The sequence below is a fragment of the Siniperca chuatsi genome, linkage group LG20 (genome assembly GCF_020085105.1).
Source record: "Siniperca chuatsi isolate FFG_IHB_CAS linkage group LG20, ASM2008510v1, whole genome shotgun sequence".
Classification (NCBI taxonomy): Eukaryota; Metazoa; Chordata; class Actinopteri; order Centrarchiformes; family Sinipercidae; genus Siniperca; species Siniperca chuatsi.
In genome coordinates this window covers 11,482,926-11,510,739 of record NC_058061.1, presented here as the reverse complement: position 1 = coordinate 11,510,739, position 27,814 = coordinate 11,482,926, and the positions used below count along the sequence as shown (strand labels likewise).

General features: G+C 39.6%; 3 protein-coding genes across 16 annotated transcripts in view; all 3 read left to right on the top strand.

The window, feature by feature from the left end:
• The first annotated feature begins 1,365 nt into the window (after window positions 1-1,365).
• LOC122867192 (gap junction gamma-1 protein-like) lies at window positions 1,366-16,371 on the top strand. Of its 8 annotated transcripts, none has more exons than XM_044177646.1 (4): window positions 4,966-5,138; window positions 5,243-5,334; window positions 7,104-7,177; window positions 13,639-16,371. In XM_044177646.1, exon 4 carries the CDS (start codon window positions 13,692-13,694, stop codon window positions 15,066-15,068), a length of 1,377 nt encoding a protein of 458 aa, XP_044033581.1. In that variant the 5' UTR covers window positions 4,966-5,138; window positions 5,243-5,334; window positions 7,104-7,177; window positions 13,639-13,691; the 3' UTR covers window positions 15,069-16,371. The 8 variants fall into 8 exon arrangements, with proteins under 8 accessions (XP_044033585.1, XP_044033584.1, XP_044033582.1 ...); XM_044177645.1 differs by having other exon boundaries at window positions 5,243-5,429; XM_044177649.1 differs by lacking the exon at window positions 7,104-7,177 and having other exon boundaries at window positions 4,965-5,138.
• Window positions 16,372-17,746: 1,375 nt separating this feature from the next.
• Window positions 17,747-25,201, top strand: dbf4b (DBF4 zinc finger B). Of its 2 annotated transcripts, none has more exons than XM_044177628.1 (12): window positions 17,747-17,888; window positions 18,507-18,707; window positions 19,339-19,530; window positions 19,844-19,894; window positions 20,022-20,091; window positions 20,379-20,443; window positions 20,740-20,779; window positions 20,886-20,931; window positions 21,900-22,028; window positions 22,222-22,360; window positions 22,477-22,610; window positions 22,741-25,201. In XM_044177628.1, exons 2-12 carry the CDS (start codon window positions 18,558-18,560, stop codon window positions 24,290-24,292), a joined length of 2,568 nt encoding a protein of 855 aa, XP_044033563.1. In that variant the 5' UTR covers window positions 17,747-17,888; window positions 18,507-18,557; the 3' UTR covers window positions 24,293-25,201. The 2 variants fall into 2 exon arrangements, with proteins under 2 accessions (XP_044033563.1, XP_044033564.1); XM_044177629.1 differs by having other exon boundaries at window positions 17,751-17,888; window positions 18,504-18,707.
• A 1,450-nt stretch (window positions 25,202-26,651) lies between these two features.
• Window positions 26,652-27,814, top strand: part of adam11 (ADAM metallopeptidase domain 11) — a 28,890-nt gene continuing 27,727 nt past the window's right edge. For 4 of the 6 annotated variants that reach the window (XM_044177635.1, XM_044177631.1, XM_044177633.1 and 1 more), the window contains exons 1-2: window positions 26,653-27,057; window positions 27,341-27,492. In XM_044177635.1, the coding sequence (XP_044033570.1) occupies window positions 27,000-27,057; window positions 27,341-27,492 (210 nt within the window). In that variant the 5' untranslated portion in view covers window positions 26,653-26,999. Of the gene's footprint in view, window positions 27,058-27,340; window positions 27,493-27,814 lie in introns of all 6 variants that reach the window. The other 2 variants (XM_044177630.1, XM_044177632.1) reach the window with 2 other exon arrangements.

The window sequence follows — 27,814 nt, the reverse complement described above, 5'->3', positions numbered from 1 at the left end:
TCACTCAAGTCAACATTGGTTGGAGCTGAAGACTACAAGTTTAAAAATGAAATAAATTTGTTTGTGGAGTTAGAAAGACGTGAGCTTACCAGACCGCTGTAGCCCGCTCCTCATCTCTGCTTGAGGCTAGCCACTCGAGGCTACATTAGCCGCTACTAGCTTAACACGCATGAGTCTCTGCTAGAACTGTCGGCGGTCGAGTTGGATAGTGAGTGATCTAGGCGCCAGGTTTTGACAAGGAAGAAGAATGTGTGGAATAAAAAAGACGATTAGAATCTTTTTTCTTTTTTTTTTAACTGTCCATCTTAAGTCAGACGATGTTATAGGAGTGCAATGCTAAATCGGTGGAGTGCCCTTTTAACAGAAATGGCAGGCGAAGAAAAGAATGAACAGAACATTTTAGGAGTATGAGTTCGAGCTAGAGCAAGTAAAATATTTGTGACTGATTTGGGATTTCAGCGAGCCCATTAGGCCTAAAAGTGAAAAGGGAGAAGAGAAGATCATAGACGGAAGCTTTGCTGGATCATCTTTATGGTAAAAGCCAAATGAACATGTTCCACCCCTAAATACAGAAACAATGTGTAGGTTGATGAGTTAAGGTCTAAAATGAATTATTATTCAGTTAGAGGTTGTGTTTAGCAGGTTGTGCTGAATTCAGACATTTGAACAGACATCCACCTCACACTTGACTGGATTCTGTATGCCCAGTGAAGTCTAGCATGTGCCTCTGTGTGATGCGGTTCCCACTAATTTTTTTAAGGTGGTGTTAAACAGTACACATGTAGCATTTCAGCCACTTCTTAAACATTTTATTTACATCCTCGAGTCCTATTAACTACATGCCTTTTACCAAACGTTTCCATCAAAACTAGAGAAAGTTTAGGAATATACAGACAATAGTTTCACCTATTCCACAAACTTCTATATGTCTTGTTTGTTTCTTTTAATGTATTACATCAACCCGTGACTGCAGATGAAAATTAGCCTTTTGGCTAAATCTGATACATTTACATCATACTGATGTTATTTAAAGTGTACTGTCCCTGTCAAAACAAAAAAATCAAACATATAACAATTCAGCATTACTATTAAATAACACCGAGCAAATAAAAGTAAAATTTAATACTTTCAGCTCCTCAGGCTTCTAAAAATCCTTGAAATGAACTGCCTCTAACTCATGTCCACCCAAGGTCATAACCTGTGACAAAGGCTTGGGAACCACTGGTTTGCAATAAGTGCAGAACTCAAGTACTGCATACATCTCTTGACCAGAAGATGGCGCCAAGTCAACGTATTTCTATCAAAACTGCTTAGGACTCTCCTGTGCAGTAAAACACATTTGTCAATTTTTACAATATACCAAGCAGTCAAGCTAACAGGGGAGCTGAGGTGCACTGGATTAATGAGAAAACCCATGTGACAACTACAGAATGAGGCTTCCTTTGGCGTAAACAGTAGTGCTGATGTGAATTCATGAAACAACTCTCAGAGAAGATGACAGCAAAGGCTCAAGGCTGTGGTGACGGGGATGACATGTGGTGTTTGTGCGTGCTCCGTGTCACCGTCAACATGTGAGTTTGACATGCTGCTGAAGTCAGCCAAGTAATTTGTTGATTCAGCGTGTGTGGAATTCAGTCGTTTTTGTGTCAATTTCGCCTGCCATAACCTTGTTTCTGCATTTAACCCCTATTTTGTCTCTTCCCCTACACTGCCTTCTTCCTTTCTAGTTTGACTTCTGTCAGATCAGATAAAGACATTCCACGTGTCTATCTTTGCATACAATCTCTCCAACATTGTTCTCTTTCCACATCTGATTCCTTCTCTCTGATTTATTCTGTCACTCTGTCCCTCGGGTGATTTCATGTCATTGTTGTTGTCTACCATTATATTTGCTGTTGTCAGTCCAGGACAACATGATAACATCACCAGCAAAAGGCTGGTCACACTTGTAGCCCACACTTACTTTGCTTTTGTTACTTATGTGTTGCCTTCTTTTTCTAATATGATTTTGCCGTCACTCTTTTGAAAACCTCTCTGTTAGCTCTGGACTTTTGCAACTCTCAGCTCAATCGATCCCACTGAATTGATCCTTACATTTAGGCCATACTGAGGCTGATGTTGTTAGGGAACAAGTACATGCTGTGTCTATAATGATTAAATAGGCAAAAGATAACTTGATGTCCAACCCAATTTTCAATGACCTCCACAGATAAGTGCATGGATAGAAAACCCTATTAACATCAATCTGTGGAGAATGATGACAAATGGTATTTGAGGATCTCAAACTAGTCAATGACAGCCTCCTGTTGTACCTCCCTGTCAATATTCACATACCAGCTGATACAGCCCGTCCCTCCACCAATAACAGAAGACACTCAGCTGTTAAAATGCTTTAAATTGGCAGTGCTATCCATGATTGCTTTTATGGATAATCTCATTGATTTTTCTCCATTCAATTACTCCTTCCGAGGTGAAAGATAACTCAGTTAAGGGACTTAGGCCTTGTAAGAGGTCGCACTGAATTAGGATGGGGACTTCCTATGCCAAAATACTATAAGGTTGATTAGGGTTGTAAGTGTTTCCACTCCTCTGTGTTTGATTCTTCTGCTGATAGTTTAAGAATACAATGCCAGCCAAAAGTCAAGCTAATAGCTTTGAGCAGCGGCAGAAACAGTCAGTTAGCAACACATGGAGATGGAAAGGAGAAGGGAGCGTGGGCTGCCTGACGTTTGTCTACAGTAAGTCCTTGAGATGACCGGTGGAGATAAATCTAAAATACCTTCACTTGTAGGTCATCAGCCACAGGAAAAAAACAATGCTTGAATTGTGTCTGCATGTCCTTGAGGATGTTCAGTATCACAAAATAAACCTCACTGCAATGTGAAAAGCTTTCATTCTATCCATGAGTTATCTGCTGAAGCTGTAGCAGTTGAGGAAAACTGAACGGAGGCCATGCAGTGTGTGATATAATAAAAAACTTTATATTGTGGGGGTAAAATACGTAGCTGAAAATGATCTGAACAAACTGTTTTTGGCAAAAGTAGTCCATGGTGTTATTTAAGGGATACTCCAGCAATTTAGCATCACACTTACATAAAGTTAAGGGACTTGCGAGAGACCGATTATAAAAAGAAGTGTAAAAATTGAAGCAGCTGACGCAGAGATATCCTGATTTTTAATCTATTGACCTTGTTCCGTTTCCAGCGTTGCTATTGCCAGCTATAAATACATGTAAAAAGTACCTGAACGGTTCACAGAGCCTGCCATACATTTCTCAAAGTTGGGAACACAGGTCCACATTTACGAGGAAGTCATAAGGCCTGACAACACCAAATGCATCTTTTCATCCAATTATGTAATAAAATGTATATTGTACTGATAATATACAGTAATTTGGAATAATAAGCTTGTTACAAAATAATAAGCCTATGACGTGGAACACTGGACTGTGTGTAATATTGTAACTAACCAAATGAGTCTCCACTGTGCACCGTGTTCTGGACGAGGAAATATTGTACTAGCACACATTTTGATCATAAACACATAATAAAACACAAATACCAACACATTCTGACCAGTCACCATGATTATTATATGAGTAACATGACCAGCTGATGTTTGTCAGATTTCTGTAGAAGAAAGTCTCTTATTTTCTTCCAGCTCTGTCAGTATTTTATGCTTTATGTTATAAAACTGGCCAGATATTTTCTAAAGTCGGTGGAAGGTGGTCACAAGCAGCAGATGTCAATCTATGCAACACAACACATTCCCACTTGTGGTGTAGACAGGAAGTTAAAAGACAAAATGATGGAGTTGGAGCATTTCCTTGTTACGCATAAGCTCAATAGTATGGGTCAAAAAACACTGGATCCTATAATTCCCACAATGCAGCTCAATAGCATCTTCCATTAGTGCCTCAGTGCCTGTTAACTGCCATCATCTTTTGAACTTCACACCCCCAGTTTGTACATAGGCTGTTCTTATCATGAGGGTTATTTTCTAGGATTTCAGAAAGCTCCCACCAGAACTACAGATGACATTATACAGCTGTTTTTACAGGCTGAGTAGTATTCTCCATGACGAGTAAACTGACCTTTATGTGTAAAATTCATGGGGTGCCCCTTTAAGGCGGCTTGTTGGGGACTTGATAGTAGAAGGCAAAAATCTCCTGACGAAACGAACTTAACAGATCTACGATTTGTATCCAAAGCCTGGTGGAAGAAGATGAAACAAACTGTTGGTGTCTGTTCAGTCTCAGACTCCATCTAGAGACAACAGTGTGGTAAATATATGTGTTGTCTGACAACTCTTTTCCCTTCTCATAAAGCCCTGACTCATGACCAACTCTTTCTACCATTTGTGCAGCCAGAACCAGACGGAACTGGAGGAAACCAGAAACTTGTAATGAATCAGCATTCTACTAAAAAAGGTGTAGGAGTATCGACGTTATTAAGAATGCATTTTTGACATGTTCTGTTGCACTAACCCAATCGTAAACCATCTGTGTGCATTAGTGATAAAGCATCCCCTGTGTATCTGCCCTGTCCTTAGTGGATCAATCTGCCATTTAAAGACAAAGTCCTCATTTGTCACTAGATATCTTCCACATGTCCTTGATGACTGATAGACAAAGATTAAGGAAACAGGTCATAACCTTAGAAAATATGTGGCTACAGAATAATGGACTGTGGCTGTGCAATGTTTTTACATAGCAGTTGAACTGGTATTTCCCACAGAAGATTAAGACTTCTTTGGCATTCAACTGCAGATACAAAAGGTGACTTAGGTCATAGTTTGCCTATATTTGACCATGACAGTACTTTCATAAAATATGTTTCTTAAAAAGACCATATGATGATGGATACAAGTGTGTACAGAAAGTTATGAATTAGCACAATGGAGAGCTATTTCTTTTTGCCTTTTCCAACAATAAGGAAACTGCCTTATGATGCTTGACTTACTCTCTCGCTCTCTCTCTCTCTCTCTCACACACACACACACACACACACACACACACACACACACAAGCCCCTCCTTGCCTTGCACCAGCCCATTTGTCTTTCTCTGCTCATACAATCAAGCTCTCTCCCTCTCCAGTCCAGTCTCCGGGATAAAACGTCAATTTAACACTCAAATTAGTAAGAACTTCACTTACTTAAAACTTTGACTACATTTTTATCAGTGAATGTCAATATCGCACTTTTTTCTGTAATTCGGCGATTATTTTATTTTTCCTGCACAGACGTACCGTATCTTGCCGATTGATTTATGACGGGTCAATGTTGATCCAGCTTTCTGACGGTGTGGAGTGGCGCCAAATGGGCGTCTGAAAAGGTGAGGACGCTGTGGTAGGCAAATATAGTAGGTCTCCTGTTACTTCTGAAAAACTACTGAAAACTGAAAACTACAAGAAGATTATAGAGAAAAAGGTATGGTACTAAAAATACCATGAGATATGTCTTTCTATTTTACAGGTCAATTAGGGTGAATTTTGACTTAACGGTCATGCTAGGTTAGCTGATTTAGCTAACCTTAGTTATGTTATTATTCATGTTTGCTAGCAGGTTCGGCCACTTACCTGCAGATTAACGTTAACTTTGTCTATTATGTTTTACAGGCTTTTTAAGTTCAAGTTACTGTAACTTGACAGATGTACTTGATAATAAAGGCATAAATAAGCAGCATACAGCATATTTTCGTCGAGGTTAAAACGAAATAACCACCCTCTAGCCAAACTTTTTGACAGTTTTAACATTAGTTGCCTTAACGTTAGCTTAACGTTGCTAGCATTCAAAATTATGTCTGGGGACCTCCAACTGTGGTTTTGAAGGTCCAGGGGGTGCTATGGGTGCAGCTGACTGTCATTATCTATCAGGTTGTTTTTATCAGTCATTTAGTCTATGAAATGTGAAAAACGCCATCACAATTTTCTGGAGCCAAACTCAAATAGCTAGTTTTCTCCGACCAGCAGTCCAAAACCCAAAGATTTTAAATTAGCTAATGTTAGCTAACGTTAGCAAAGATATAATGAATAATTCTTTAGAATTAACTATCTAAATAATCTAAATCTATTATCAAAATTGCTGGTTGTTAATTTTCTGTCCAACTGATTAATCAACATCATTGCAGTACCTAAGTGATCACACATAAATCAATTTGAAATATTTATTTACCTATTTATTGAACTGAATTAATCCTGTCAGTCCCTAGATGTTTCATTGTTGGGGCTCATATTGATACATACATATATAGTATATATGCTGTCTGTCCAAGTAGCTGGCTAAAATTAAATTATTTTGTGCTTTATTGGAAACCAAGTACAGCACAAAATCTTACTATAATTATCTGGATCTGTGGAGTTGCATACTTTTCTTACTGGCGTATTTGATTTGAAAAAGCTGTGCAACCTTTATATTTACGTAGGGCTCCATGAAAAAAATCATATTGCAAGTATTTTGACAGATATTACAATTGCGATATGATTCACGATTAGTGGTAATGATAATTTTTGCATCACAATTTTCATTTTCACTGAAAAATCAAAATGATGTGACATTTGTGGGGGTCTGTATCAAACAAACATGTTTTCTTACATCTGGTGAACAAGATCTTTAGGTCAGGGCATCTCTGTAGCACTACAGTACTTCATTATTAAGCTGTTTTGTCACACATTTTACCTTTATCAAAAAAATTGCAGCTTCTGTAAGTTGTATATTGCACTTGGCCATATTTCGATTTCGATAATATTTCGATTCATTGTGCAGCCCTATATTTACGGTATTTTGACAGCAGTAAATTAGAAAGAAATGATAAGTGATCAGAATAACACATATAGGCTTAAACTTTGAAAACTTTAATTGTAATGTTCAGTTTTTCTTCTACAATGAAATACATTTTAGATTTCAAACTAGAGTAAAAGCAGATTTCTAAAGTCAACGCTTTGAGTTAAAACGTGAACAAAAACATTTACATACATGTGCTATTGAAAATCACCATGAATCTGTCAATTAACAATTCTCCTGTCAAATATTAAAACTGTGAGTAATATGATTAAACAGATGTTTTATATTTATATTATAGTGTTATTTCTGTTCACATTGCAGGCACATAGGTTTTGAAATATTTCTGAATTCTGGCTGGGAAAACGAGGAGTATACAAAGGATAAAACAAAAAGAGGTAATAAGACTCACTTTAATATGCAAAAATACATAGAATGTTGATTTAAATTCATTAGACCCTGTGCTGTAAAGTTTTTTATTACTATTATTGTTATTAGTTGTAGTAGTTGAGAAGAAGGAGGAGTAGAAAGACCAGTGCCGGTTGAAGTAAGTGTTAGTAGTAGTATGTAGATAATAGAAGGATTTTGCTATTTGTTATTACTATCACTCGGTGAAGATAAACACTAGAAACATGTAATATGCCATAGTTAATTCAGAATCTCCTCGTAATGATAATCAAATCAAAGATACACTAATATTAAAGGCAAATTTTGCAGAGGAGGCGTAATGTAGTTAATACTTTGCGTTTACTTTCATAATAAAATAACATATGAAAGGTGAAGGTAAGAGAAAGTAGGCTTCTCACTGAAACGACTCAGAGCTAAGTATTTACTACAACTGAGACACCCTTGTACAAGGCACTGATTCTCCAGTTCATATAGTAATACTGGGTAGTTCCCTGCTCTTTTTAGCTGGATTGATTTCTTATGCAAGCATGGCGTATATGTTTTGTATTGGTATATGACATGTATTGGCTTCTTCGGCATGACAGATAAGCTCTCCGTGCTAGAGGCTTGTGTCTAGATCATGTTATGTTATACTGCATCTTGTGTGTGCGGTTTGACATCTTAGAGTAGATGGCCCCTGTGCCCTGTGGGCTCCATGTCTGGATATACAGTGATGGGAGATGCTGAATCCAACGTTTGGTTAATTACACTTGCAGTCCTTCATTGTAGCATTTCCATAACATAGTAATGAAGGCATCATAGTGAAAGAAATTTTATCTGCCTGTTATTGTCATTGCTCTTTATTTTTGATTCAGTCTTTATTAATGCTCATTGGCTAGCCTGACAATCCTGCCTCCAGCTTGTTTGTTGGTCTGGAGTAGTGTTGTAGTTGACTGATTGGCTCCCGGGCACAACATTGAATCAGCTACTTCCTCAAGAGGCAAAACCATGGATGTATTATTAGAACTGGATACCAGACCTGAAAAACGTTTTCTAGCTTCTGGTTTACTTCCGGGTTATGCGGCCTACTGAATATGCACTATAGTGTTTCTCCCGTTGGTCCCTCCCGCGAGATAAAACCTCCATGGATCAAAAATTCATAATAAAAAGAATCATAATTGACCTTGTTTGCAGTTCGAGGTGTCCTGTCAACAGTTTTACAGAAGTGTCTTTTATAATGGTAGCCTATGGGGAAAATGCTTTTCGGATTGCAGGGGTATTTTTCGTTGCAGTGGCCACTGGAAAAAATTGGAAGCAAGGCTGAGCAGCAGCGCCGTATCCAGTTCTTATTATACATCCCTGGGCAAAACACAAGACTCAGATCTGTTAGTTATTACCACCTGATTTTATCTTCTCTTCATCTGCACTAAATGCACAAGGGTGAAGTCGTAGCAAATTTATTCTTAGCCAGGCTCTGATTTATGTATAGGAAATCCAGTCATTGGGCATCTTGGTGGCCTAGGGGTCCAAAGGGCAAAACACAGACACAGTATATGATGCACAAAGATGCTGACCATGTGGTCACAGTGTACCTGGTTTTAATCCAGTCAGGGACCTTTGTTACATGTCATTCCATCCTCTCATTTCTCTTTTTTCCCTGTCAGCTTTCTAGTGTGTAGTATGTCTCTAATCAAGAAAAAAAATCTTAAAATATACTTAAAAAAAGGAAGTGCAGTGTCAGCAAACTACAAACTTTTTATAGTCACCATTCAAGTTAATAGTGGGTGAGTGTTTCATACTAAAAAGATAGATTTTGGGTGAAGCATCACTTTAACTGCTTTGAAGGAAACCACAAACCTTCACATTAACAGCTTGAAGCCTCTTAGATAGGCATGCACAAGGCTGGCTGCTCTTTAAAGTTACACTCCTCAAACAGTTATTTTACTGGCACTGTAGGAAACTGGAGGCTGTTGGTCTGGGGCTGGGAGACATCTGGGGAAAATGCACTGTATCACCTTCAGGCACTTCTAACAACTTGGGCTGTTGAGCTGTTGCTACATTTTGAGACTAGGCAGGTTTTTTGCAAAGAATGGATGGAGGTTTTGTGTAAAGACATATCTGTGGAGTTTATTTTCACTTACCACCGCATTTGGTGGTTTCCCATAGGTACTTGCCAGACAACAGGCTCTGGTTTGGCATACGTGTTTAACAAGAGTGGATGGTGTGTTTATCACAATAATCTGGCAACAAAGACTGAAAGGTAATAATTTAAACACGCGTTCATCTTATTATTCCATTTGTTTGTGTCTGTGTTGGAAGGGTGAGGCTCTTTTTTCCCCTCAAAATAAGTATGGTAAAGTTGGGGGATTGTTGTCTGGACCCCTCCTAGTGGATAACTAGGTTGGTGAGTAAAATGCTAACATGACCAATAGGAATGATCCACAAAATTTTGAAAATAAGACCTTGGCTGTAAAAAATGCAGTTGGCAGAAATCATAAGAAGTCATATATGGCATGCATGCGCATCCTTGTTCACATACTGGCAAAGCACAAAATACAAGCAATATGGGGAACCTTTCATCAAAATATTTAACTACAACTAAAACTCCACAGGGTACATTCAAGTTTAGCAAAAACATGGAGAAAGTTCTCATTTTTGAGAAATTACTTTCATTCAATAGGATCAATTAGACCTAAATGTGTTTTGTACAGTTGGTGTTACATAGGACTGTTATGATCTAAAACGCATGATTTTATGGCTTGCAATTACATTTGCTTTACTCTCTATTGTGTGCAGCAGCATGATTTGCTTTGCTGATCAGCTGAGCTGAAAATGAGCAAAGTGAAGGAGTGTTCCCAGTTTCTTGCCATCTGTGAGACTTGTGTTTGGGTGGTGATAGCTGTGCTACTGGGCTTCCAAATAGTACATTACACAACGTGGCCAGATGTGCAGTTTGGCATGTGACTCTTAATGAGACAGTCAGGACTTTTTTTTTAAATTACAGAGTGCGACATAAGGAAGCATTTTAACAGCAGCTGGACCTGGTTTCATGGAAGTTTATTTATTTATTTATTTTTGTTGATAAAATGTGCACTGACTCAATGCGACAGTGTGTCAGTTTGCCTATTATAAACTAAGTGTCAGTGATAGAAATTTTCAGTGGCATGGCATCAGTAAAAGTGTGGGGAGCCCTGTATAGGCACTTGTAAAATTGCATTTGTAATTGTATAAATATATTTTAATCTGATCTGGAGTTGCCAGAGTTTTGCATATTGAAAAATGAAGTCGCCTGAAAAACAGCTTTTGTATAGCCACTGGCATAGCCTATCGGACATCATAGGATTGTTACGTTATCCGGAGAGTTATGTGTTTTTATGTTAAGAAAAAAATAAATGAGAATATAGAATGGGGGATAACCCCTTACACTTCGCAACTCTATTGCAATAATATCAACAATGTGTATGTAACTGTGCGTTGAGGGCGGAAGAGTAAATTGACATTCATTAATTCTCAATTTGTAATAAATAATCAAAACAAATTAGGGCAGCAAATAATTATTTTCATTATTGATTACTCGTTACTGTTGTTTAGTTTATAAAATATCGTAAAATAGTGAAAGGCGTCACAATTTCCCAGCGCCCACTGGAACATATTCGAATGTCTTGTTTTGTCTGAACAACAGTCCAAAACAAACATTTATTCATTTTACAGTAATATAAAACAGAGAAAAACAGTAAATCCTAACTACTGCAACCAGCAAATGTTTAATTTGTTTTCATGAACGATTTTCATGAAGAGAGTCAATTAATTGTTACTGGCTAATTTTCTTCCCATTGACTAATCGTTTCAGTCATAAAACAAATAACAGCAAAGCCCATGTTATGTTTTCATGTGGTCAGGCACACATAGTGCCTGATTTGGCCAAATAGTGTGGACACACTAAGATCAAAACTGCAAGCTGATTGCAAGAATAGCTTTTTGATTTAAGCCCTAAACACTAAAACAAGCATTGTTTTATTTTGCCAAACAGTATAACATAATTGACTTCATACAGTCACAGCCCCAGAACAACCTCAAGGCTGTTCCTGTATCACCGGACCTTGTTTGCCTCAGACTCTGTCTCCTGTTGGTAGATGGATGCCAAGTGCATGTTATTACAAGCAACCGTGCAGGAGCCTTGATTGTTGGAATATACACTATCCTAAGAAACCCTCCGAACTCTTACACACACACACATCACATGTGCAGACATAGTCTGTCCCACAGAAGTCTGAATCTTTTAGATTTCCTATTACATGAGTGACTCGTGGAAATGTCAGCAGCGTAGCGTAGGTTTTGGGCAGATGGATGTCTGCAGGTTAAACAGAGTTTTTTGAAGGTTGGGTACAGTATGAGGTGGTCTAGTTCACTCGAGGACAAAAAGGATTTTATCATCAATTCAACTGAGAGAGAAAAGTAAAGGAAAGTATTTTTTCAACACTCATTTCAATCATTCAGAGTGATTTCATTCTTTGCTTTTCATCTTTTCAGACATTTGTGTGTGAGCTGCTGGTGCTGCTTCTCCTCTATTTAGCTGCTTCGCCTCTATTTAGCTTGTTATTACAAGCAACTGTGCAGGAGCCTTGATTGTTGGAATATACACTATCCTAAGAAACCCTCCGAACTCTTACACACACACACACACATCACATGTGCAGACATAGTCTGTCCCACAGAAGTCTGAATCTTTTAGATTTCCTATTACATGAGTGACTCGTGGAAATGTCAGCAGCGTAGCGTAGGTTTTGGGCAGATGGATGTCTGCAGGTTAAACAGAGTTTTTTGAAGGTTGGGTGCAGTATGAGGTGGTCTAGTTCACTCGAGGACAAAAAGGATTTTATCATCAATTCAACTGAGAGAGAAAAGTAAAGGAAATTATTTTTTCAACACTCATTTCAATCATTCAGAGTGATTTCATTCTTTGCTTTTCATCTTTTCAGACATTTGTGTGTGAGCTGCTGGTGCTGCTTCTCCTCTATTTAGCCAGTTAGCTAGCCATGTAGTGTGCTACTTTCTCAGAGCATCTCTTTACCCCAGCCTTGTGTAGCTAATTACAGCACAAAGAAATGTGTTAGTATGGAGCTGAGCCGTATTTAAAGCTAATGGTAGTCCATATTGTTGTTGTGTTGCTCTGTCCATTAATTATAATGTTAATGTTCTTTGTCTGGATTATATGTGAAAATCAATGTATATGAAAGTAAAAACACATTTAAAACCAAAACAGCTTCATGTCCACAAATTATAATGTTAATGAGAGCTTACACACTACTTATCATAGGAGGGTAATGTTAAGAAGCTGTTAATGTCATATATTAGTATGCAAATACTAACAATGTCTTACATTAATGTAATTGTGCCATTATGGATCATCAGTGAATGGCTTTACTCCAGTTTCTGTTCTGTGAATTCATGTCACATTCATTAGAGGCGGTTAATTCACATTCCACAGATGATAGAAACTTGATTTTAAATGTATTAGTTTTACTGAAGCAATAACTCAACAAACCATAAACGAATTATGAGAAAGTATAACACATAATAAATAAATAATAACACATTTACTGTAATGTATTAGCCCCCTCATATCCTGGGTATCACCACTACTCCTTATGTGTAGTACTTCCTCCATTGTCGTAAATAATTAAATATAGTATCATTGTAATTTAGCAATATTTTTTTTTTTTAATTGCATAATTGATGCAGTCAGTACTTGATAGTAATAATACTTTAAGTGGCAGTGAAGTGAAATAATCTTGCTGATTCCTCAGGGTTTTAGTATTTCGGTAGTCGTTTATCGTTTAAAGGTTTTATTTCTTAAACCCGATGAGAACGTTTTTAGTTTTTTGGAACATCTGGATGGTCAGACATAGTAATGACCTAATGTAAAATGCCTATCGGGATATTGAGTTAACAATAGCAATTATGGTTAGACATTCCATCGTTGTCATTACTCTTCCTTTTGTGTACTAATGCCAAGCGTATGTTTAGACATGAGCTTTAGGGGAAAGCTATTAAAAGAATCAAGGATAAACTTGCTGATATTGTGAAGAAATGCACTATTTGATAACCATGTATACTGTAAGAAGGACAAAGTGCTTGGAGCTAAAATACTGGCGTCTCTATTTATAGAATTAAAACTTTATTTATTCTGTGAGTGTGTGGTAAAGAGAGACAGACTGAGAGACACACACATAAAGACAGGTTAATAAATACTCTTTTTCATTCTTCTCTCCACATGTCTGACACTGTTACAAGGAAGGAAGTGCCCGTAAAATGATTTTTTTCTAAGTTCTGGGCAGATATTTAGCTTGTCTTTAGATGGAATAAAAGATTTAACCATAATGAGGTCTAAATTAATTATTAGTATTAATTTGGATGCCTTATAGTGTTGTATGCATGGTACAGAGGTTAATCATTTCTGCTCTCTCCACAGGGGAGTAACAGGAGGTGTATGTTGCCTCTCACTGTAGTTTCCCTGCCACTACCATGAGTTGGAGTTTCCTGACTCGGCTGCTGGAAGAAATCCACAACCATTCTACATTTGTGGGCAAGATCTGGCTCACTGTCCTCATTGTTTTCCGCATTGTGCTGACAGCCGTAGGAGGTGAGTCCATCTACTACGATGAGCAGACTAAGTTTGTCTGCAACTCAGGTCAGCCGGGCTGTGAGAACGTCTGCTACGACGCCTTCGCTCCACTCTCACACGTCCGCTTCTGGGTTTTCCAAATCATTCTGGTGTCCGCACCTTCACTCATGTACCTGGGCTATGCTGTCAACAAGATTGCTCATGCAGAGGAACAGGCAGACAGTGGGGGAGTGAGTGGATTTTCACGGAGAAAACCCAAGAAGCACTATCTTGCAGGCAGAAAGCAGCACAGGGGCACTGAAGAGGCTGAAGATGACCAAGAGGAAGACCCAATGATCTATGAAATGGCAGAGGTGGAAAGTAATAGTGGTGGAGCAGCAAAACAAAACAGTGGTGATAGACAAGTGAATGTCAAGGCGCGCCATGACGGGCGCCAGCGTATCAAAGAGGATGGACTGATGCGGATTTATGTGCTTCAGCTCTTGGCCCGCTCCTTGCTGGAGGTGGCTTTCTTGTGTGGACAGTATGCCCTGTATGGGTTTGCTGTGCCCGCTTCCTACGTGTGCTCAGACCTGCCCTGCCCTCACAGCGTGGACTGCTTTGTGTCACGGCCCACTGAGAAAACAATCTTCCTCCTCATCATGTACACAGTCTCCCTGCTCTGTCTGGCACTCAACATATGGGAGATGCTTCACCTGGGCATAGGTACTATCTGTGAGATCCTACGCTCCCGCCGGGTGCAGCTCCATGATGACGAGCTGTACGGGCTGACGCGTGGACAAGGAGCTCTTAATGATGCAGGATTGAGCGGAGAGGATTATAGCAGCTACCCTTTTTCTTGGAATGCACCATCAGCTCCACCTGGGTACAACATCGCCATCAAGCCTCCTCTGGTATCCACGGGGCACCACGACCAACCACTACCCATCACTGATCTCACCAATGCCAAAATGGCGTGTCGGCAGAACCACGTGAACATTGCCCAAGAGGAGCGTCAGCATTGCACCAATAATGATGAAAACCTGTGCAGAGCAAAGATGGGAGATGCCCCCAGAGGTGTTAATAAGGACATCCGTCAGCCTCAGAACAGGCTGGAGGCTGACAATCAGACCTACAGCCAGCCACAGAGCCAGAGTAATAGCCACAGCAAGCTTCATCATGAACGTAAACACCGGCAGGCCTCCAAACACCCCTCAAGTAAGGCAGACGCAGACAGAGGCAGCAGCAGCAGTAGTAGCAGCAAATATGGAGTCATAAAGGGTTCTGAGTGGATCTGAAATACAGACTGTGACTTCTGTTACTTTCAAACAATGTAAATCCTTCTCAGACAGACACAGTATTTACATTTGTGTGCCCATACTGTGTATAAACAAATGGACACGGCCCCCAGTTTCCATCCTTTTCAATAGTATTCATACCATTGATAGTTGTGATTATTAGAGTCAGGATCTACTTTGTACCAGTCCACTGATCTCGCTCACGAGGATCAAAGAGAGAAAGAGTTGAAATAATAATAACAAATACTCTATAACCTATCTGTAGGCGGACTATCCAAGTAAAGTGTTACCCAACATTTTGATTCAGGACTCAAACAATTAGTTTATTAATCAATTAGTCGATGAACAGAAAAAAAAAATTGTCAAGAATTTTGATGATTTTGAATTTTGGCTTCCTGTTTTTTCTGTTTTCTATCAATGTAAACTGAATATATTTGGGTTTGGGACTGTTGGTTGGAAAAAATGAATTAGTATTAGTATTCAGGTTTAAGTAGCCTTAAAACTCAACAGTACAAGATAGATTCTGTTACTAATATGTAAATGGAACTTTTAAGAAAACAATTGAAGATAATGTAAAGGGGATAAGAAAGGATGTAACCCTTTTAAGTGACAGTTTGTGACAAAGCTGTATAAATGCTTGCTGCCGCTGTATTCAACATTAAATTACAGTGGAGTAAAAGTATCAAAATAACTTTTTTACATTTTGTTAAATAGCTTTTGCAGGAAGATGTTGGTGCTATCTTTGATTCCTGGTGAATATGCAGAGGATTCCACGCTGTAACCTAAGGTGCCTTACTTAAACAGTCGAAGTGCTGCTTCCTATTAACTCTGCATCACTTTAAGTGCAACTGCTGAATAAGTAATTGTTTTCTACATGTGAAGTCCTACTGTCTGTATGACTAGTTTCATTACCATCCAGAGGTAACAATATTGTTGTTTCTGAATATGCAAAATAGATTTTTTTTTTCTCCAGCCATAAAGAAAAAAATAAGAGTAAGTTTTCAGTTGGTTATGTGTTGGTCAATGACCTAACCTTGTTGTCAGTGTCTTATGGTCAAGCTGTTACAGTTTTTGGCATATTGTTTGTTTGAAGTTTTTTCTGACAGTTAGTCCATTAGTTTGTTGGCATGTTGTGTTTTTTCGCACGCCTGTTATAAAGACTTCCTTGTCATTCCTACATAGTTTTTCAAATTTTCAAATTGAAATGTTATTAAGGCTAGTCCTTTGCACTGTGCCAGTGTTTCTGTGAAAAATATTTTCATAAACCAAAAGTGCATGTTTTGAATAAAGAATTGGTATTTGTCTTGTGGTCTTTGTCTTACATTTAACAATTTTGGTGCCATGACAGTATAAAACATAGTATGTATAAGTTTAAATCATCCTAGAGGTGGAATATTGAAATTTCACCTAATTAATAGATTTAATCCATGTAAACAGTTTACAGTTTATTCTGTGATGGCAAGTGTAATGAATTGCAAATGTAGTTTCTTCATTGAGATTACTCTATTTAAAGGCACATTGCCCCCTGCTGGGGAGGAAGGCAGTAAAACTGAAACAATTGCCCTCTTCAATGAGGTCCCAGCTGACAAAGCCTGGCTCTGATCACCAAGTTTAAAATTATCCATGTCGGTTTTGGTATTTTCAGTTAATGTTCCATGTTGGTAGCTAATGCAACAGCAAATGATTATATTAGTTTTTCCAGTTTTACCCCTTTGGCGAAACACACTATACTTTTATATAGTTTATTTTGAAAGACAAGTAAAACATTGCTACGGTAAGTGTGACCAAACGTTCAGGCCAGTCAAGTCTTCATTGTATAAGTCCTCATGATTACATTTTTGTTTTACTTATGATAAGTACCTATCAATCATTTTCATAAGAAAAACCTATGTTTTATTCTTCAACCATCTCTGAGAAAAGTCAGAATGGATCACACTGTATAGTCAAGTTTTTTTCTGTAGTGTCTTAGTAAGCAAGTGTTGGAGCAGCTGGATGAAACTGACGGGCAGTGAACATAAGTTGATGGACAACAATAATTTAAATGCACAAATTGCACTGAAAACTGATCATACTGATAGACTCAGCTGGTACAAAACTACAGACACACACACCAACACAGAGGCTAATGATTAGAAGTGAGTCATATTTACTTTATTTCGTATATTGCAGTAGTTCCACCCATAGACTGTATAAAAGGTTCCACCTCTTTTATTCCCAAATTAGCAGTTTTGGCTGATATTGCCTCTTCTCATTTTGTGTTTGGTCTCCTTTCCCTTTCCAAACTGCAATAGCCTACATGTATGAATGTATGCAGTTACACACTTGTCTCCAAATGGGCTACATTAAAGAAATTATTTCCACAAAGCAGGAAAAAGTAACAAAGCAGCCAAGTTGTTTGGTAACCAGAAATCATGTTGCCACTACATCCCTTGTGCTGCGTTAAGGTACTGTCAGAACCTACGTAAAATTCAATGAGCGCTGTATCGACTATGAGAAAAAAGTACGTTGACGCTCGAAAGGATTACTTGTAAGGAGCTGACTGATAATCAGACTGAATTTCAGTTTCGTTTCACTTCATTGTCAAATTACAAAACATTACTATTCGAATAGCTGAAAAAAAATTCTGAGATGTAGGCTGCCTTTCAGTAGTCTGTCTATGTAAAAAGGACGTGAAGGCAGTGTCTTACCGGACGTGACGTCGACTTTATCTGCACGTCTCCGCCAGTGTTTTTAAAAAAGCGGCGGTTGCTCGTCGACCACCTTTTGGTGAATCGATAGCAAGTATTTCTTTATCATAGTTCTCCAGCAGAGTAACAAACCGTAAGTGAGCAGTGTTTCCTCTCTTCTTGCCGCCACGACGTTGAAAACGGTTTAACAGACAATTAATCCTCATTACAAACCAGCTAAACTTTTTTTATTGCCCAGGCGTTGTATAGTTAGAAGAAAGCTAAGCTAGCTAAGGTCAGCTAACGCTAACTAATCACAGCTACCTTTGCTAACCTTGTACTGCGCTGTTGTAGTTTGGTAGTAAACCAAAAACTACATGCTTTTTCTTTTAAATGGCAAGTTGTAAAATTGCTGCAACATTGTTTTGAGTAAACTAACGTTTGTCATTGAATAGTCTACGTCAATCTCACCATTGAGAAGAAACCAGATGACATTTAACAGTCAACACTCAAGTAATTCATTAAAAAGTCTCGTGCATGATTATGGACTGATATACTGTTAAGGCCTTGGAGACCTTGTATGAAGTTACCCAAAGAATTTTCGACACAACATTGTCAAAGCAAGTTATTAAATATTAGTATAACAACTGTTTATATAAGGGCTATCTGGCTCTTAATAGGAGATGTTGTTTTTAATTAGCTCTCTGTCAAATGTTTATGCAGATGTATAACATTTAATTAACACCTGTGCTTTGCTCTCTCTTTTAAGTAGGATCCTGGTGTTTTTCTGTAAAGTTGTAAGCTCCTTTACTGCACCGGGATCATGCAGCACCAGCAGTATGCAGAGGAGCGAGGCCTTCTGGGCTCACTGTGTCCTGGGCAGAAGAAGCTGGAGGGGAAGACCTTCTACCTGGACAGTGTGAAGAAACGCGCAACAGCCCTGCTTTTGGAGACAATATCTCTTCTAGGAGGGGTAAGCTTGTGTGAAGATGAAGGCAGTATGCCTATGGATCCTATGCTGTTGGTTGTTGTTGTTTACATACAAGAGTTGTTGTCAGCTTTTGATCTAGGAAGTGACATTTTAGATATAAAACATCATACAAGAATGTGGCCACACTCTGAATTTGCATCAATTTGTATGACTTGCTTCTTTCAAAGTCAGAGAAAAATCAATACCACGAAAATGTGGTATTGATTGTGTGCTAGAATAAGGCACTACGATAACATTGCTTTCTTGTTGTCTCCTTAAGTTATCAAATCTCTTGAACCAAAAGGCAAATGGAATAAAGCGCTGATTGAAAATAATCTGTTGACTGTATTTGCCCTGCTGTACTAAATTATATAATTAAATTTTGTAAAGCAAAGAAAATGTTTGTGCTGTTGATGTAGTCTGTAGATTGTTTATGATCATTTCAGTGGACAATGCATTGAAGGAGTAGCCAAACTGACAACATTCCAACTAATACTGTTGTATCAATCGTATATCTACTTAAGTTCAAGTTAGATTTTGTACAAGGAAACATAAAGGTCTGACTGTTCTCAGATGTCTTTCAGGAGAAACTGATGCGCAGGTGTTGTATTTTTTAAATTTTCTTATTCTGAAGGTTGTTGAGAGTTTCCTTCACAAGGATGTGAGCTTTGTTGTGACTGGAAGCCAAGAGTGTCTGAAGGACCTGAAGTGTACAGATACCAAAGCAGGGGCAAAGGGGACAAGTGAAGAAGCCCAACGTCCTATAATGACACGAGAGAGTCTCCTCAGCAATGACAAACAGCGACCAGGAACTTCTAGACCAGTGGTACTGAGCATCACCCACGCATGTTTTAAAACCTTTTACTTACAAGGGTTTTGGTACTCAAGAAATATAATTTAAACTAATATGTGGCAAAAGAAAATCACAAAAGGATGAAAGTAAAATACTGAAGTTGAATTCATTTTCATTGTTTACATTTCTTACTGTAGAATTTTAAAAAATGATACTTAAAGTACCCTGATACAAATAAATGTTATTGTGAATAGTGTAAATTGTTATGTAATTATGAGAAATCTTGAAAATTCTACATATAAGCATATGGTAGAACTAAATATTTATGTGCTGTTTTTCTCTACAGGCTTGTGGCAGCCGTGGGAAGGCCCTGCTTGAAAAAGCCATTCGCAACAATGTAAGTCAGTGCAGCAAAAATATGGTTTATCTTGCAGATCTGTGGGCTTCATGTTTTAGTTTGTGGGTATTGGTGATATACTGAAGACTGACGTGGTTTGTTATCTTGACTTGATTCTGTCTTGTAGGAACGACTGCAGAGGAGCAGTGTTTTGGCCAATGCTCGATCGTGGGGAGTGAAGATTCTGTATGTGGATGGTATCCTTTTGACTAACTTGAGTGGTGATGAGAGAGGAATTCCACATCAAAATGATAACGTGATTTGCTGCAAACTCTTATCTGGCTTGTGTGTGCTCACATCTGTGGTGCAGTGAACCTATGCTCACAGCAGAGGGCATCATGTGAGTGCTTGTGTTTTGTTGTGCGTAGCTGTGTCTTAGTGATACAAGCTGAGGAAGTCTGCTGTTAACTAGCATAGAAATGTCACGTTCTTAATCACAGAAAGGTGCATGAAAGTCTTGTATTGTTCCTTAATGTGGTATCAGATGTTCTTTTATATTTGAAACAGTTGACTCGAGAGAGCTTCTGCGCAATACACAAGAGGCCAGAGGTAAGATGTCTTTTCACTTCACCAGATATCCAAATGTAACTCTTTTACATTAAAAAAACAAAGTAAATCATTTATGAATAAATTGGTAAAAAGCCAAAAAATAATGAAAAGGCATTTGTAGAGGCCGGACAGATAGTAGTTCAATTAAATAAGCTCCCATTGAAATGTAATGAACCGTATTCGGGGTTATGGAGAAAAAAATCAAAGAACCATTGAAATTGCTGTAATACAATGTACATCTGCCTTTGCTCTTTGATTTTAATGACTCTTATTTTAAACTTTCTTTTTTAATGCAGAGGACTTACACCAAACAACAAGGTGCTCATCTTGTCAAAGGTGAGTTTATGTGTATGTGCTGCTAATGTGTTTATTTTCCAACAATACTTTCTGTGAGTATAAATATTTTGGCTAATTTAATTGTTTTTCTGTTCCTCGTCTACAGCTGCAGCTTTGAGGTCTCCCTATCTTAAAATTGAAGACTTGAGCAGGTGAGTTGTGAGTCGCCCCTCATTCAGTTTTTTGTTTGTTTTTTCTCTAGCAGGGGAGGAGTATTTGAATCCAAGTGTAACAGTTCACTTGGGAAAGAGAAACTGCCAGTTTCCCTCAAAACGTTCTTTGAACCATTGTTATTGTCACATTGTTATTTGAGACATTGTTAGTGTAAAATATTGGTTATAGCCGCTTTAATCCTCTGTTTGTGATTCCAGTTAATCAAGAAAGATGAGCTAGAATTCTGCATGGCAAAGGGAAATTAAGTGTTTAGGCCTGCCCGGGTTCATGTAATGGTGGTTTAGTATCAGATTTGATCCTTCTTTGCAGTTCAAGCATAATGACGGTGGAACAACAATGGGTGGCAGTGACCTGTCCCTGTGTTTCTGCCCTTCCTACCCCACTGGGCGCTAGTTCTGGAGGTTTGCATTTCAGCCCAGATGATTTTCTTAATTGAACCTGTTAAGGTGTCCCATCATGTAATGTGACAAGCCCCCTCAGTGATGCTGCTCCCCAGGAGCCCAGAGCTCAAGCGGATACGATTTCTATTCGATGAGGCTTTGCAAGCTCCACTGCCTGTTCCTGCATGGGATCTCTATGTGCTAACAGGTCTTTTCATTTTCCGTCTCATTTCAGTTAATTGAAGTGCTCTGGCTAGTGCATAGACCATTGCTGTGGGAAAAAAAACATGGAATCTGAAGCATTTGAATATTAGCCTAGCTGGGGTTGATCTCAGATGTGTAATCTCACATTCAGTTTTGCAAAAGTGGTTAGAAATATTTTCCATTAGAAAATATGATAATTATGATATGACATAATATTCTATATGCTTTCAGATGTCCAGTGTTATTGCATTGTATTTAGTTTCTTCATGTGTATTTTTTATGCTAAAACATTCCTATTAATATTAGTATTATTATTTTGTTTTTGTTTTTTATCAAATTCTGTTGCTTTGTTCTCTAACCAGGAAATACAAGCCCTTGCATATGCAGTCTGTGACCTTCCCCACTCTGTGGTACTCGGGCAGATTTAGTCCCTTTGAATCTCCTCCTCCTCGGTTTGAAAAACAGACAGAGCAAGGAGAAATTAAAACAAGGTTTGTTTAACTGCCATTATGTGAAGGATTTGGAAGAACAGTTTGGGTTCAAGATTATTTCCCGTCTTGCATCAATGTAAGAAACATGCAACAGGAAATAATCTGCAATCCATTTAGAAAGTTTGTTTAATTCTGTAAAATAAAAAGTCTATTATGAATGACTCATCATAATTGGTTTTCATTCTTTAATTAGGGAGAAAAAAAAGGTTGAAAGCAGCATTCAGGACAAATCTCAAACCCCACTCAGCTGTAACCCTTCACCATGGCGGCCACGCAAAAAGGACCTGTCTTACTGTGAATGCTGTCATCAACCCTTCACTAATCTGGAGGAGGTGGAAATCTTTAAGAATTACTTTTGTTGACACATAACAGAATTTCTTTATTTTCTGCCTTCATCATTTGGCTTGTATTTACATCTGTGACTTGTGGTCTTTGTTTGCCCTTGCAGCACTTGCAGTCTGATCAGCACCGTGCGTTTGTGCTGGATCTCTCGAACTACAGTGCGGTGGACCAACTCGTGGCTGAAATGCTTCCGGGATTCAACCCTAATCCACCACAACAATCAGAAGAAACACTGAACCGGTGGGTTTTTATTATTACCTAGCAATGTCCTAATGTTGTGAAATTCTTGTTATTTGCTTTTTCACTGAACTGCAATGGGTTTTCTATGTTTAAATGGAGGATTTTAGTATTTTCTATGTCGTCCTCCTAGACCACCAACTCCTTTGCCCATCCAAGATGTCTGTGAACTGGAGCCTCTCACTGATGTTGAGATGGAGCATGCTGTTCAGGCTCTGCAGAGACAAGGGTCATCATCATTCATTGCTCACATCTCCAGCCCTACTAGCGGTTCTCTTTCTTCTGGACCAGCCAGCCCATCACCAGGACTTCAGTTTCCCATCCCCAGTCCAGCCACTCCACCTGCTGACATCCAGCCTTTCATTACTAACCCAGACTGCCAGCTACCTGACAGCCATCGTCGCGCTTCAAGTCCAGCCATGCCTGTATTGGATGCTGAACCACAAGCCCATGACCCAGTCAGCCAGCAGCCGGATACTCAACATCTCTCCCCCTGCCCTGACACGCAATGTCCATCCCCTGACCCTTACTCCCTGCCTCCGGTCCTCAGCCCACAAGTCCCTTATCACTCCTACATTATGGAGCTGTACTGTTCTAACTCAGAGCCTCCTGTCCTCAGTCCTCAACGGTACACTGCAGAGGAGGCTGTAGAAGGACACACTTGTGAAATGGACACTGCAGAAAGTGTGTCTCAGTCTGTCCCAGCTGTCACACTTCCCATCTCCACCCAACTTCTTCCCTCTGTGGCTTTGACAAATGCAGAAGGAGTAAAGGGATCAAACCAAGAAAGTCTTTCAGGATTCAATGGGCTCACATGTTCCACTAATGGTTTCGAGTGTGCTGCACTGTATTCACGTAGATCTCGTTCCCTCCCTCGACAGTCAGCAACGGCACCAAACCCCAAAAAACGCTGTCGATCAGCCAGCCCCGAACACAGCCGGAGCAAAAGGAGAAGAATTACAGTGAAATTTGGCTACAGTGGTAGCTGGACTGAACAAGGGCATAAATCTCCAAAACCAGAAAGTGACATTATGGCAAAACCTGAGGGCTGTTTATTATTTGACAAGGTCTCTTCTCACATACTTGACTCCTGTCCTAACCCAAAGGTCTCTTCAACATGCACTGTGGAAACGCTTGATTTAAAACAGACTTTTACTGTGTTTTGTGTTCCTACTATACAAAATTTCACTCAGGCACCAAATCAAATGGACATTTTAAGTAATGGTAGCACTTCTGTTGCCGATCAGCCATCATGGCCACTCTCCTCAAAAGCAAAGATTTTTGATCCTCCACTTGAGTTCGCCAACGATAAATCTCACAGTGCGTTTTCCAGTCAAGATTCTCAACGTTCACTATCCCACTCCACCTCAGTGTGCATCGAGTCAGCTCTCATCCCAGACTTAGCCATGATCTCTCCATCATCATCAGACTCTGACTGGGACTGTGAACTGCTGTCACGGCTGGGACCGACCTCGGCCGCTCCTCTGTCGCCCACCGAGCAGAGCTGTGAGCTCGATAAGGAACTCCTCCACAGGCCGTGCATCTGGATGCACAACACCAGCTATGAGTCACGTCTACACACTGTCCTTCAGCCGTCAACCCCAGCGACCTCACTATGTGGGGAAGAAATGGACCCCTCAGTGTTTTCCAGGAACGTGGTACAGGTTGTTGAGGTTCAGCACTGATGGTTATTTTCTTGACCATTATAAAGAACTGGAAGAACCACTACCCGGAAGCCATGTAAGGCACCTGGAGAAGTCTTTGACTTTGCAGCTGCATATCCCACTGCAAGAAACAATGGGCAGAACTTAAGCTCATCAAAATAAGTCAATGAAGTGTACACTGAATAAATATTTAAAACTTAGTGCAAACTAAAATGTAATAAGCAGTTTTTAGAAATGCAGATTTTTATTTTTAGTAGATGTTTCTTAGTGGAGGCTGCATCTTCCCATGAATTTGAAGAGAGTTTATCATTTTTCCTCTCAACCCCTAATCCTCCATGTGCACAGAACCCTAAGCAATATTCTGTATGTCGTGCTGACTGCAGTCTTTCAGCAGCTGTGTCCGGGAACACGTGGTGGTATTGAGAATTTAATGAGGCTTTTCTGAAGGGGGGCATTACTCAATTACTGTAAGTGCTGCGTCTGGATCAGATCCCACTTGCGCCAGCGTTGATGAGGCGTTGGTAGAGTGGAGGACTCGCACAACCTGTGAGACAGAAAACTATCTGAATGTCAAATGGCTTTTCCTGCCTTTTGAAAGTGAGCCAAAGGACAGGCTTTGTCAAGGAGAGACGACTGCTTCAGTGTGCTGCAGCCACTCGGAGGTTTATCATCTTTACTTGTCAGTTTTTAAAGTGTAAGGTCACCTACCATTAAATACTTGTCATTACTCATCATAACGGCCAAAACTCGAAACCCCATGTTGTCCAAAAATCGCACTGAATATCTTACATGGACATTTAAAACACATGCAGAATGCAACGAGCAAAGAGAAACGTGTTTGTGGAACATGTGGAAGACGAGCAGTTCTCTTACAAAAATGTGAAGTCAATTCTTGTACAGTGTTTTTAAATAAATGCTTTTAACCATAAACATTTCCTGCTGCATAGTTTAGAAAAAGTCGCTGCTCAGGTAAAGCAAAGTTAACTGTTGTGGTGTGCTGAAGATTTTTCCTGTTGTCTTAACAAATGCTGACTCTGCTTGTGGGCTAAAAGGGGAGGGAAGGATGAGCAAGGGTAACAGTGGGTCGATGTGCCCTGTTTGGCTCATCAGCACAGCTTCCAGCTGACACAAACAATAATTGATATCTCATCTCCAAGCCTTGTTACGTAACCCTTAACTATCCAGATTTATTGAAATGAAGGGGTCCTTTCTATGGGTGGCCCTGGCCAAAACCGCAGCAGCTTGTCACCTAAGACGGGAGAACAATCCTACCCTTTAATTTAGAAGACTTCTTGGTTGTGCACTGTGTTGACTTTTTGTTGGAAAGGGGAAAGGAATGTGGGAATTGTGTCCTGTGAGGGTGTAATTTCCAACAGGGAGCTGAGGGTTCAAGTTCAAGTGAGATAGAAAGCTCAAATGTTCTGGTCAAAGTACTACCATCCACAGACTCCCATTTCACAAGATATTTTGTGGGGTTGATGGATTGTAGTCATGTTTTATTATTAGTTAGTTATATATTTAAATGTAATATATAGAAGACTAAAATGTGTTTCCAAAGGTTGTAATGAGGGCAGGAAGCTATAACATTAGACTTTCAGTTTTAACAGCTCTCTGTGAACACTGTATATGCAATGAATATGCAAAGCTCTTTAAGAACTACTGCTCATCCATGTTTGCTTAAAAGTTGGGATTGAAAGTTTGTCAACTGCTGTTTCCAAGGTCAAGAATGAAAGTTCAATCTCAATATAAAAAGTACACTAATTAGAATAAAAGTATTATATATTTTAAATTTCAGACATTCAGTGCAGAGTAAGTTCTTTAATGTACCCTGAAATCCCAAAATTGCAGAAGATCACAGGTTTTACATCTGTGTGATTTTTCCTTCTCCGATCAGATTAATTTAAAGAATTTTTAGGCGCCTGAAGACCTAAAGTACCCTATATTTCAAAACACGAACAAAAATCTGAGTAAAGTCAAAAACGGTTAGTTTTGGGGTTAGTATAGTGTAACAGAAATATTTTTCTTTCTTTTTGTATCCCAATCCCAATCTTGTGGCCCTTACATTTTATCCTGGGATCCAAACCACTGATCTTTAGTTAGCCACTAATATACTGTGAACAGGTTTGCATATATGAATCTGAGGCAGCAAAACATGCTTAGAAGCCCATTGTTAGACTATTGAAGAGAAAATGCAGGTTAAAGCGCCAAAGCAGATGCATTTAAGTGAATTATAATTAGAAATTAAATGAACACGAATGCTCATGCTGAAAGAAATACTATATTTTATGATTTATAGTTGTTTATTTGGTGTAGCCTACAGTCAGGTCTTACCCTTGGGTCTCCGGACCCGAGATTTGGCCCATCAGGTCTCATCAAAGAGCGTGGGTGGGCCCGTTAAGCCCCACGTGCTCCTTGTTTCAGGGCTCCTCGCGCATCCTCATTGCTTCAAGCGAACCCAGTAACGTTGAGGCCGAAAAACGAGTGTGTTATCGCCCCGCGGAGCTCGGTGACCGACACACACACACACCCCATGCTGCTGGAGCCGTGCTTTTAACTCGCCCAGAGGCGGAGAGGGAGGTGAGAGATGCGGGCGCCGCGTTTGAAAGTAACCCCGCTGTCGTGTTTGTCTGCGCTGTCAACAACAGTCCTGCTGCAGCTCCGCTCACGCCTCTTTTCAGTTCATTTAACGGCGCTGCACCGAGGAAATCACTAGGACTATGTGAGCATCATGCTCGCTGTGAGATGCCTGCTGTTCGCTGCAGTGTGTGCACGGTGCGCCGTGACAGGTAAGAGGCTTTGCTTTTACCTAATGATTTAGTTTACTACAAGCAACCTATGCTCAGTAATAAATTAAGAGTTTTTGTCTTTTATTGCATCCACTTAACCTGCGCCCTCTAATAACAAGGACCGTGTAATTGTTGTATCGGTGTCAACAAGCAGCTCACCATCAGCTGTTTAATCCCATAAGAGGACTGAAGACATTTAACATCACAACTTTACAGTTAGAGCTCCATACACCTTATCTCTCACCCTGCCTGTGCACTGAGCCGCCTCGTGTGTCCTCTGCAGGTCTGAGGGAATGGGTGAGTCTGGAGGGAAAGCTGCCGCCTGCAGAGGAGGTTGTTCGGCCCAAGCGGCTCCTGCAACAGATCCACTCCCAGGAGGAGCTGCTCCACAGCCGCCTGGACACCCGGGTCAAGAACTACACAGCCGGGGTGCAGGTGAGTTTTGTCTGCACCTGTGACCTTTTTTACATCCATCCCCCAAACTACCAGAGCTGAGCACACATCTAGATACTCTATACAGTAGTTGTTGAGATCAAATTGTGATCAAGGTCTCCGCAGTAAATGGGCTTCATTCCTGCTTCAGGAATGTGTAGGACTGACCTTGATTATGGGAGCAGGTTCATTCATCCCGTGAAGAATTGCTGAGTTCCTCCAAAGAAAATGAGATGACATGAGAAGAGATCGCATTCAGCTGTCTAACCTCTAACTATGCCACCATCCTTCTCCCATCAGAGAAACTTAAAATCTATTAAACAAA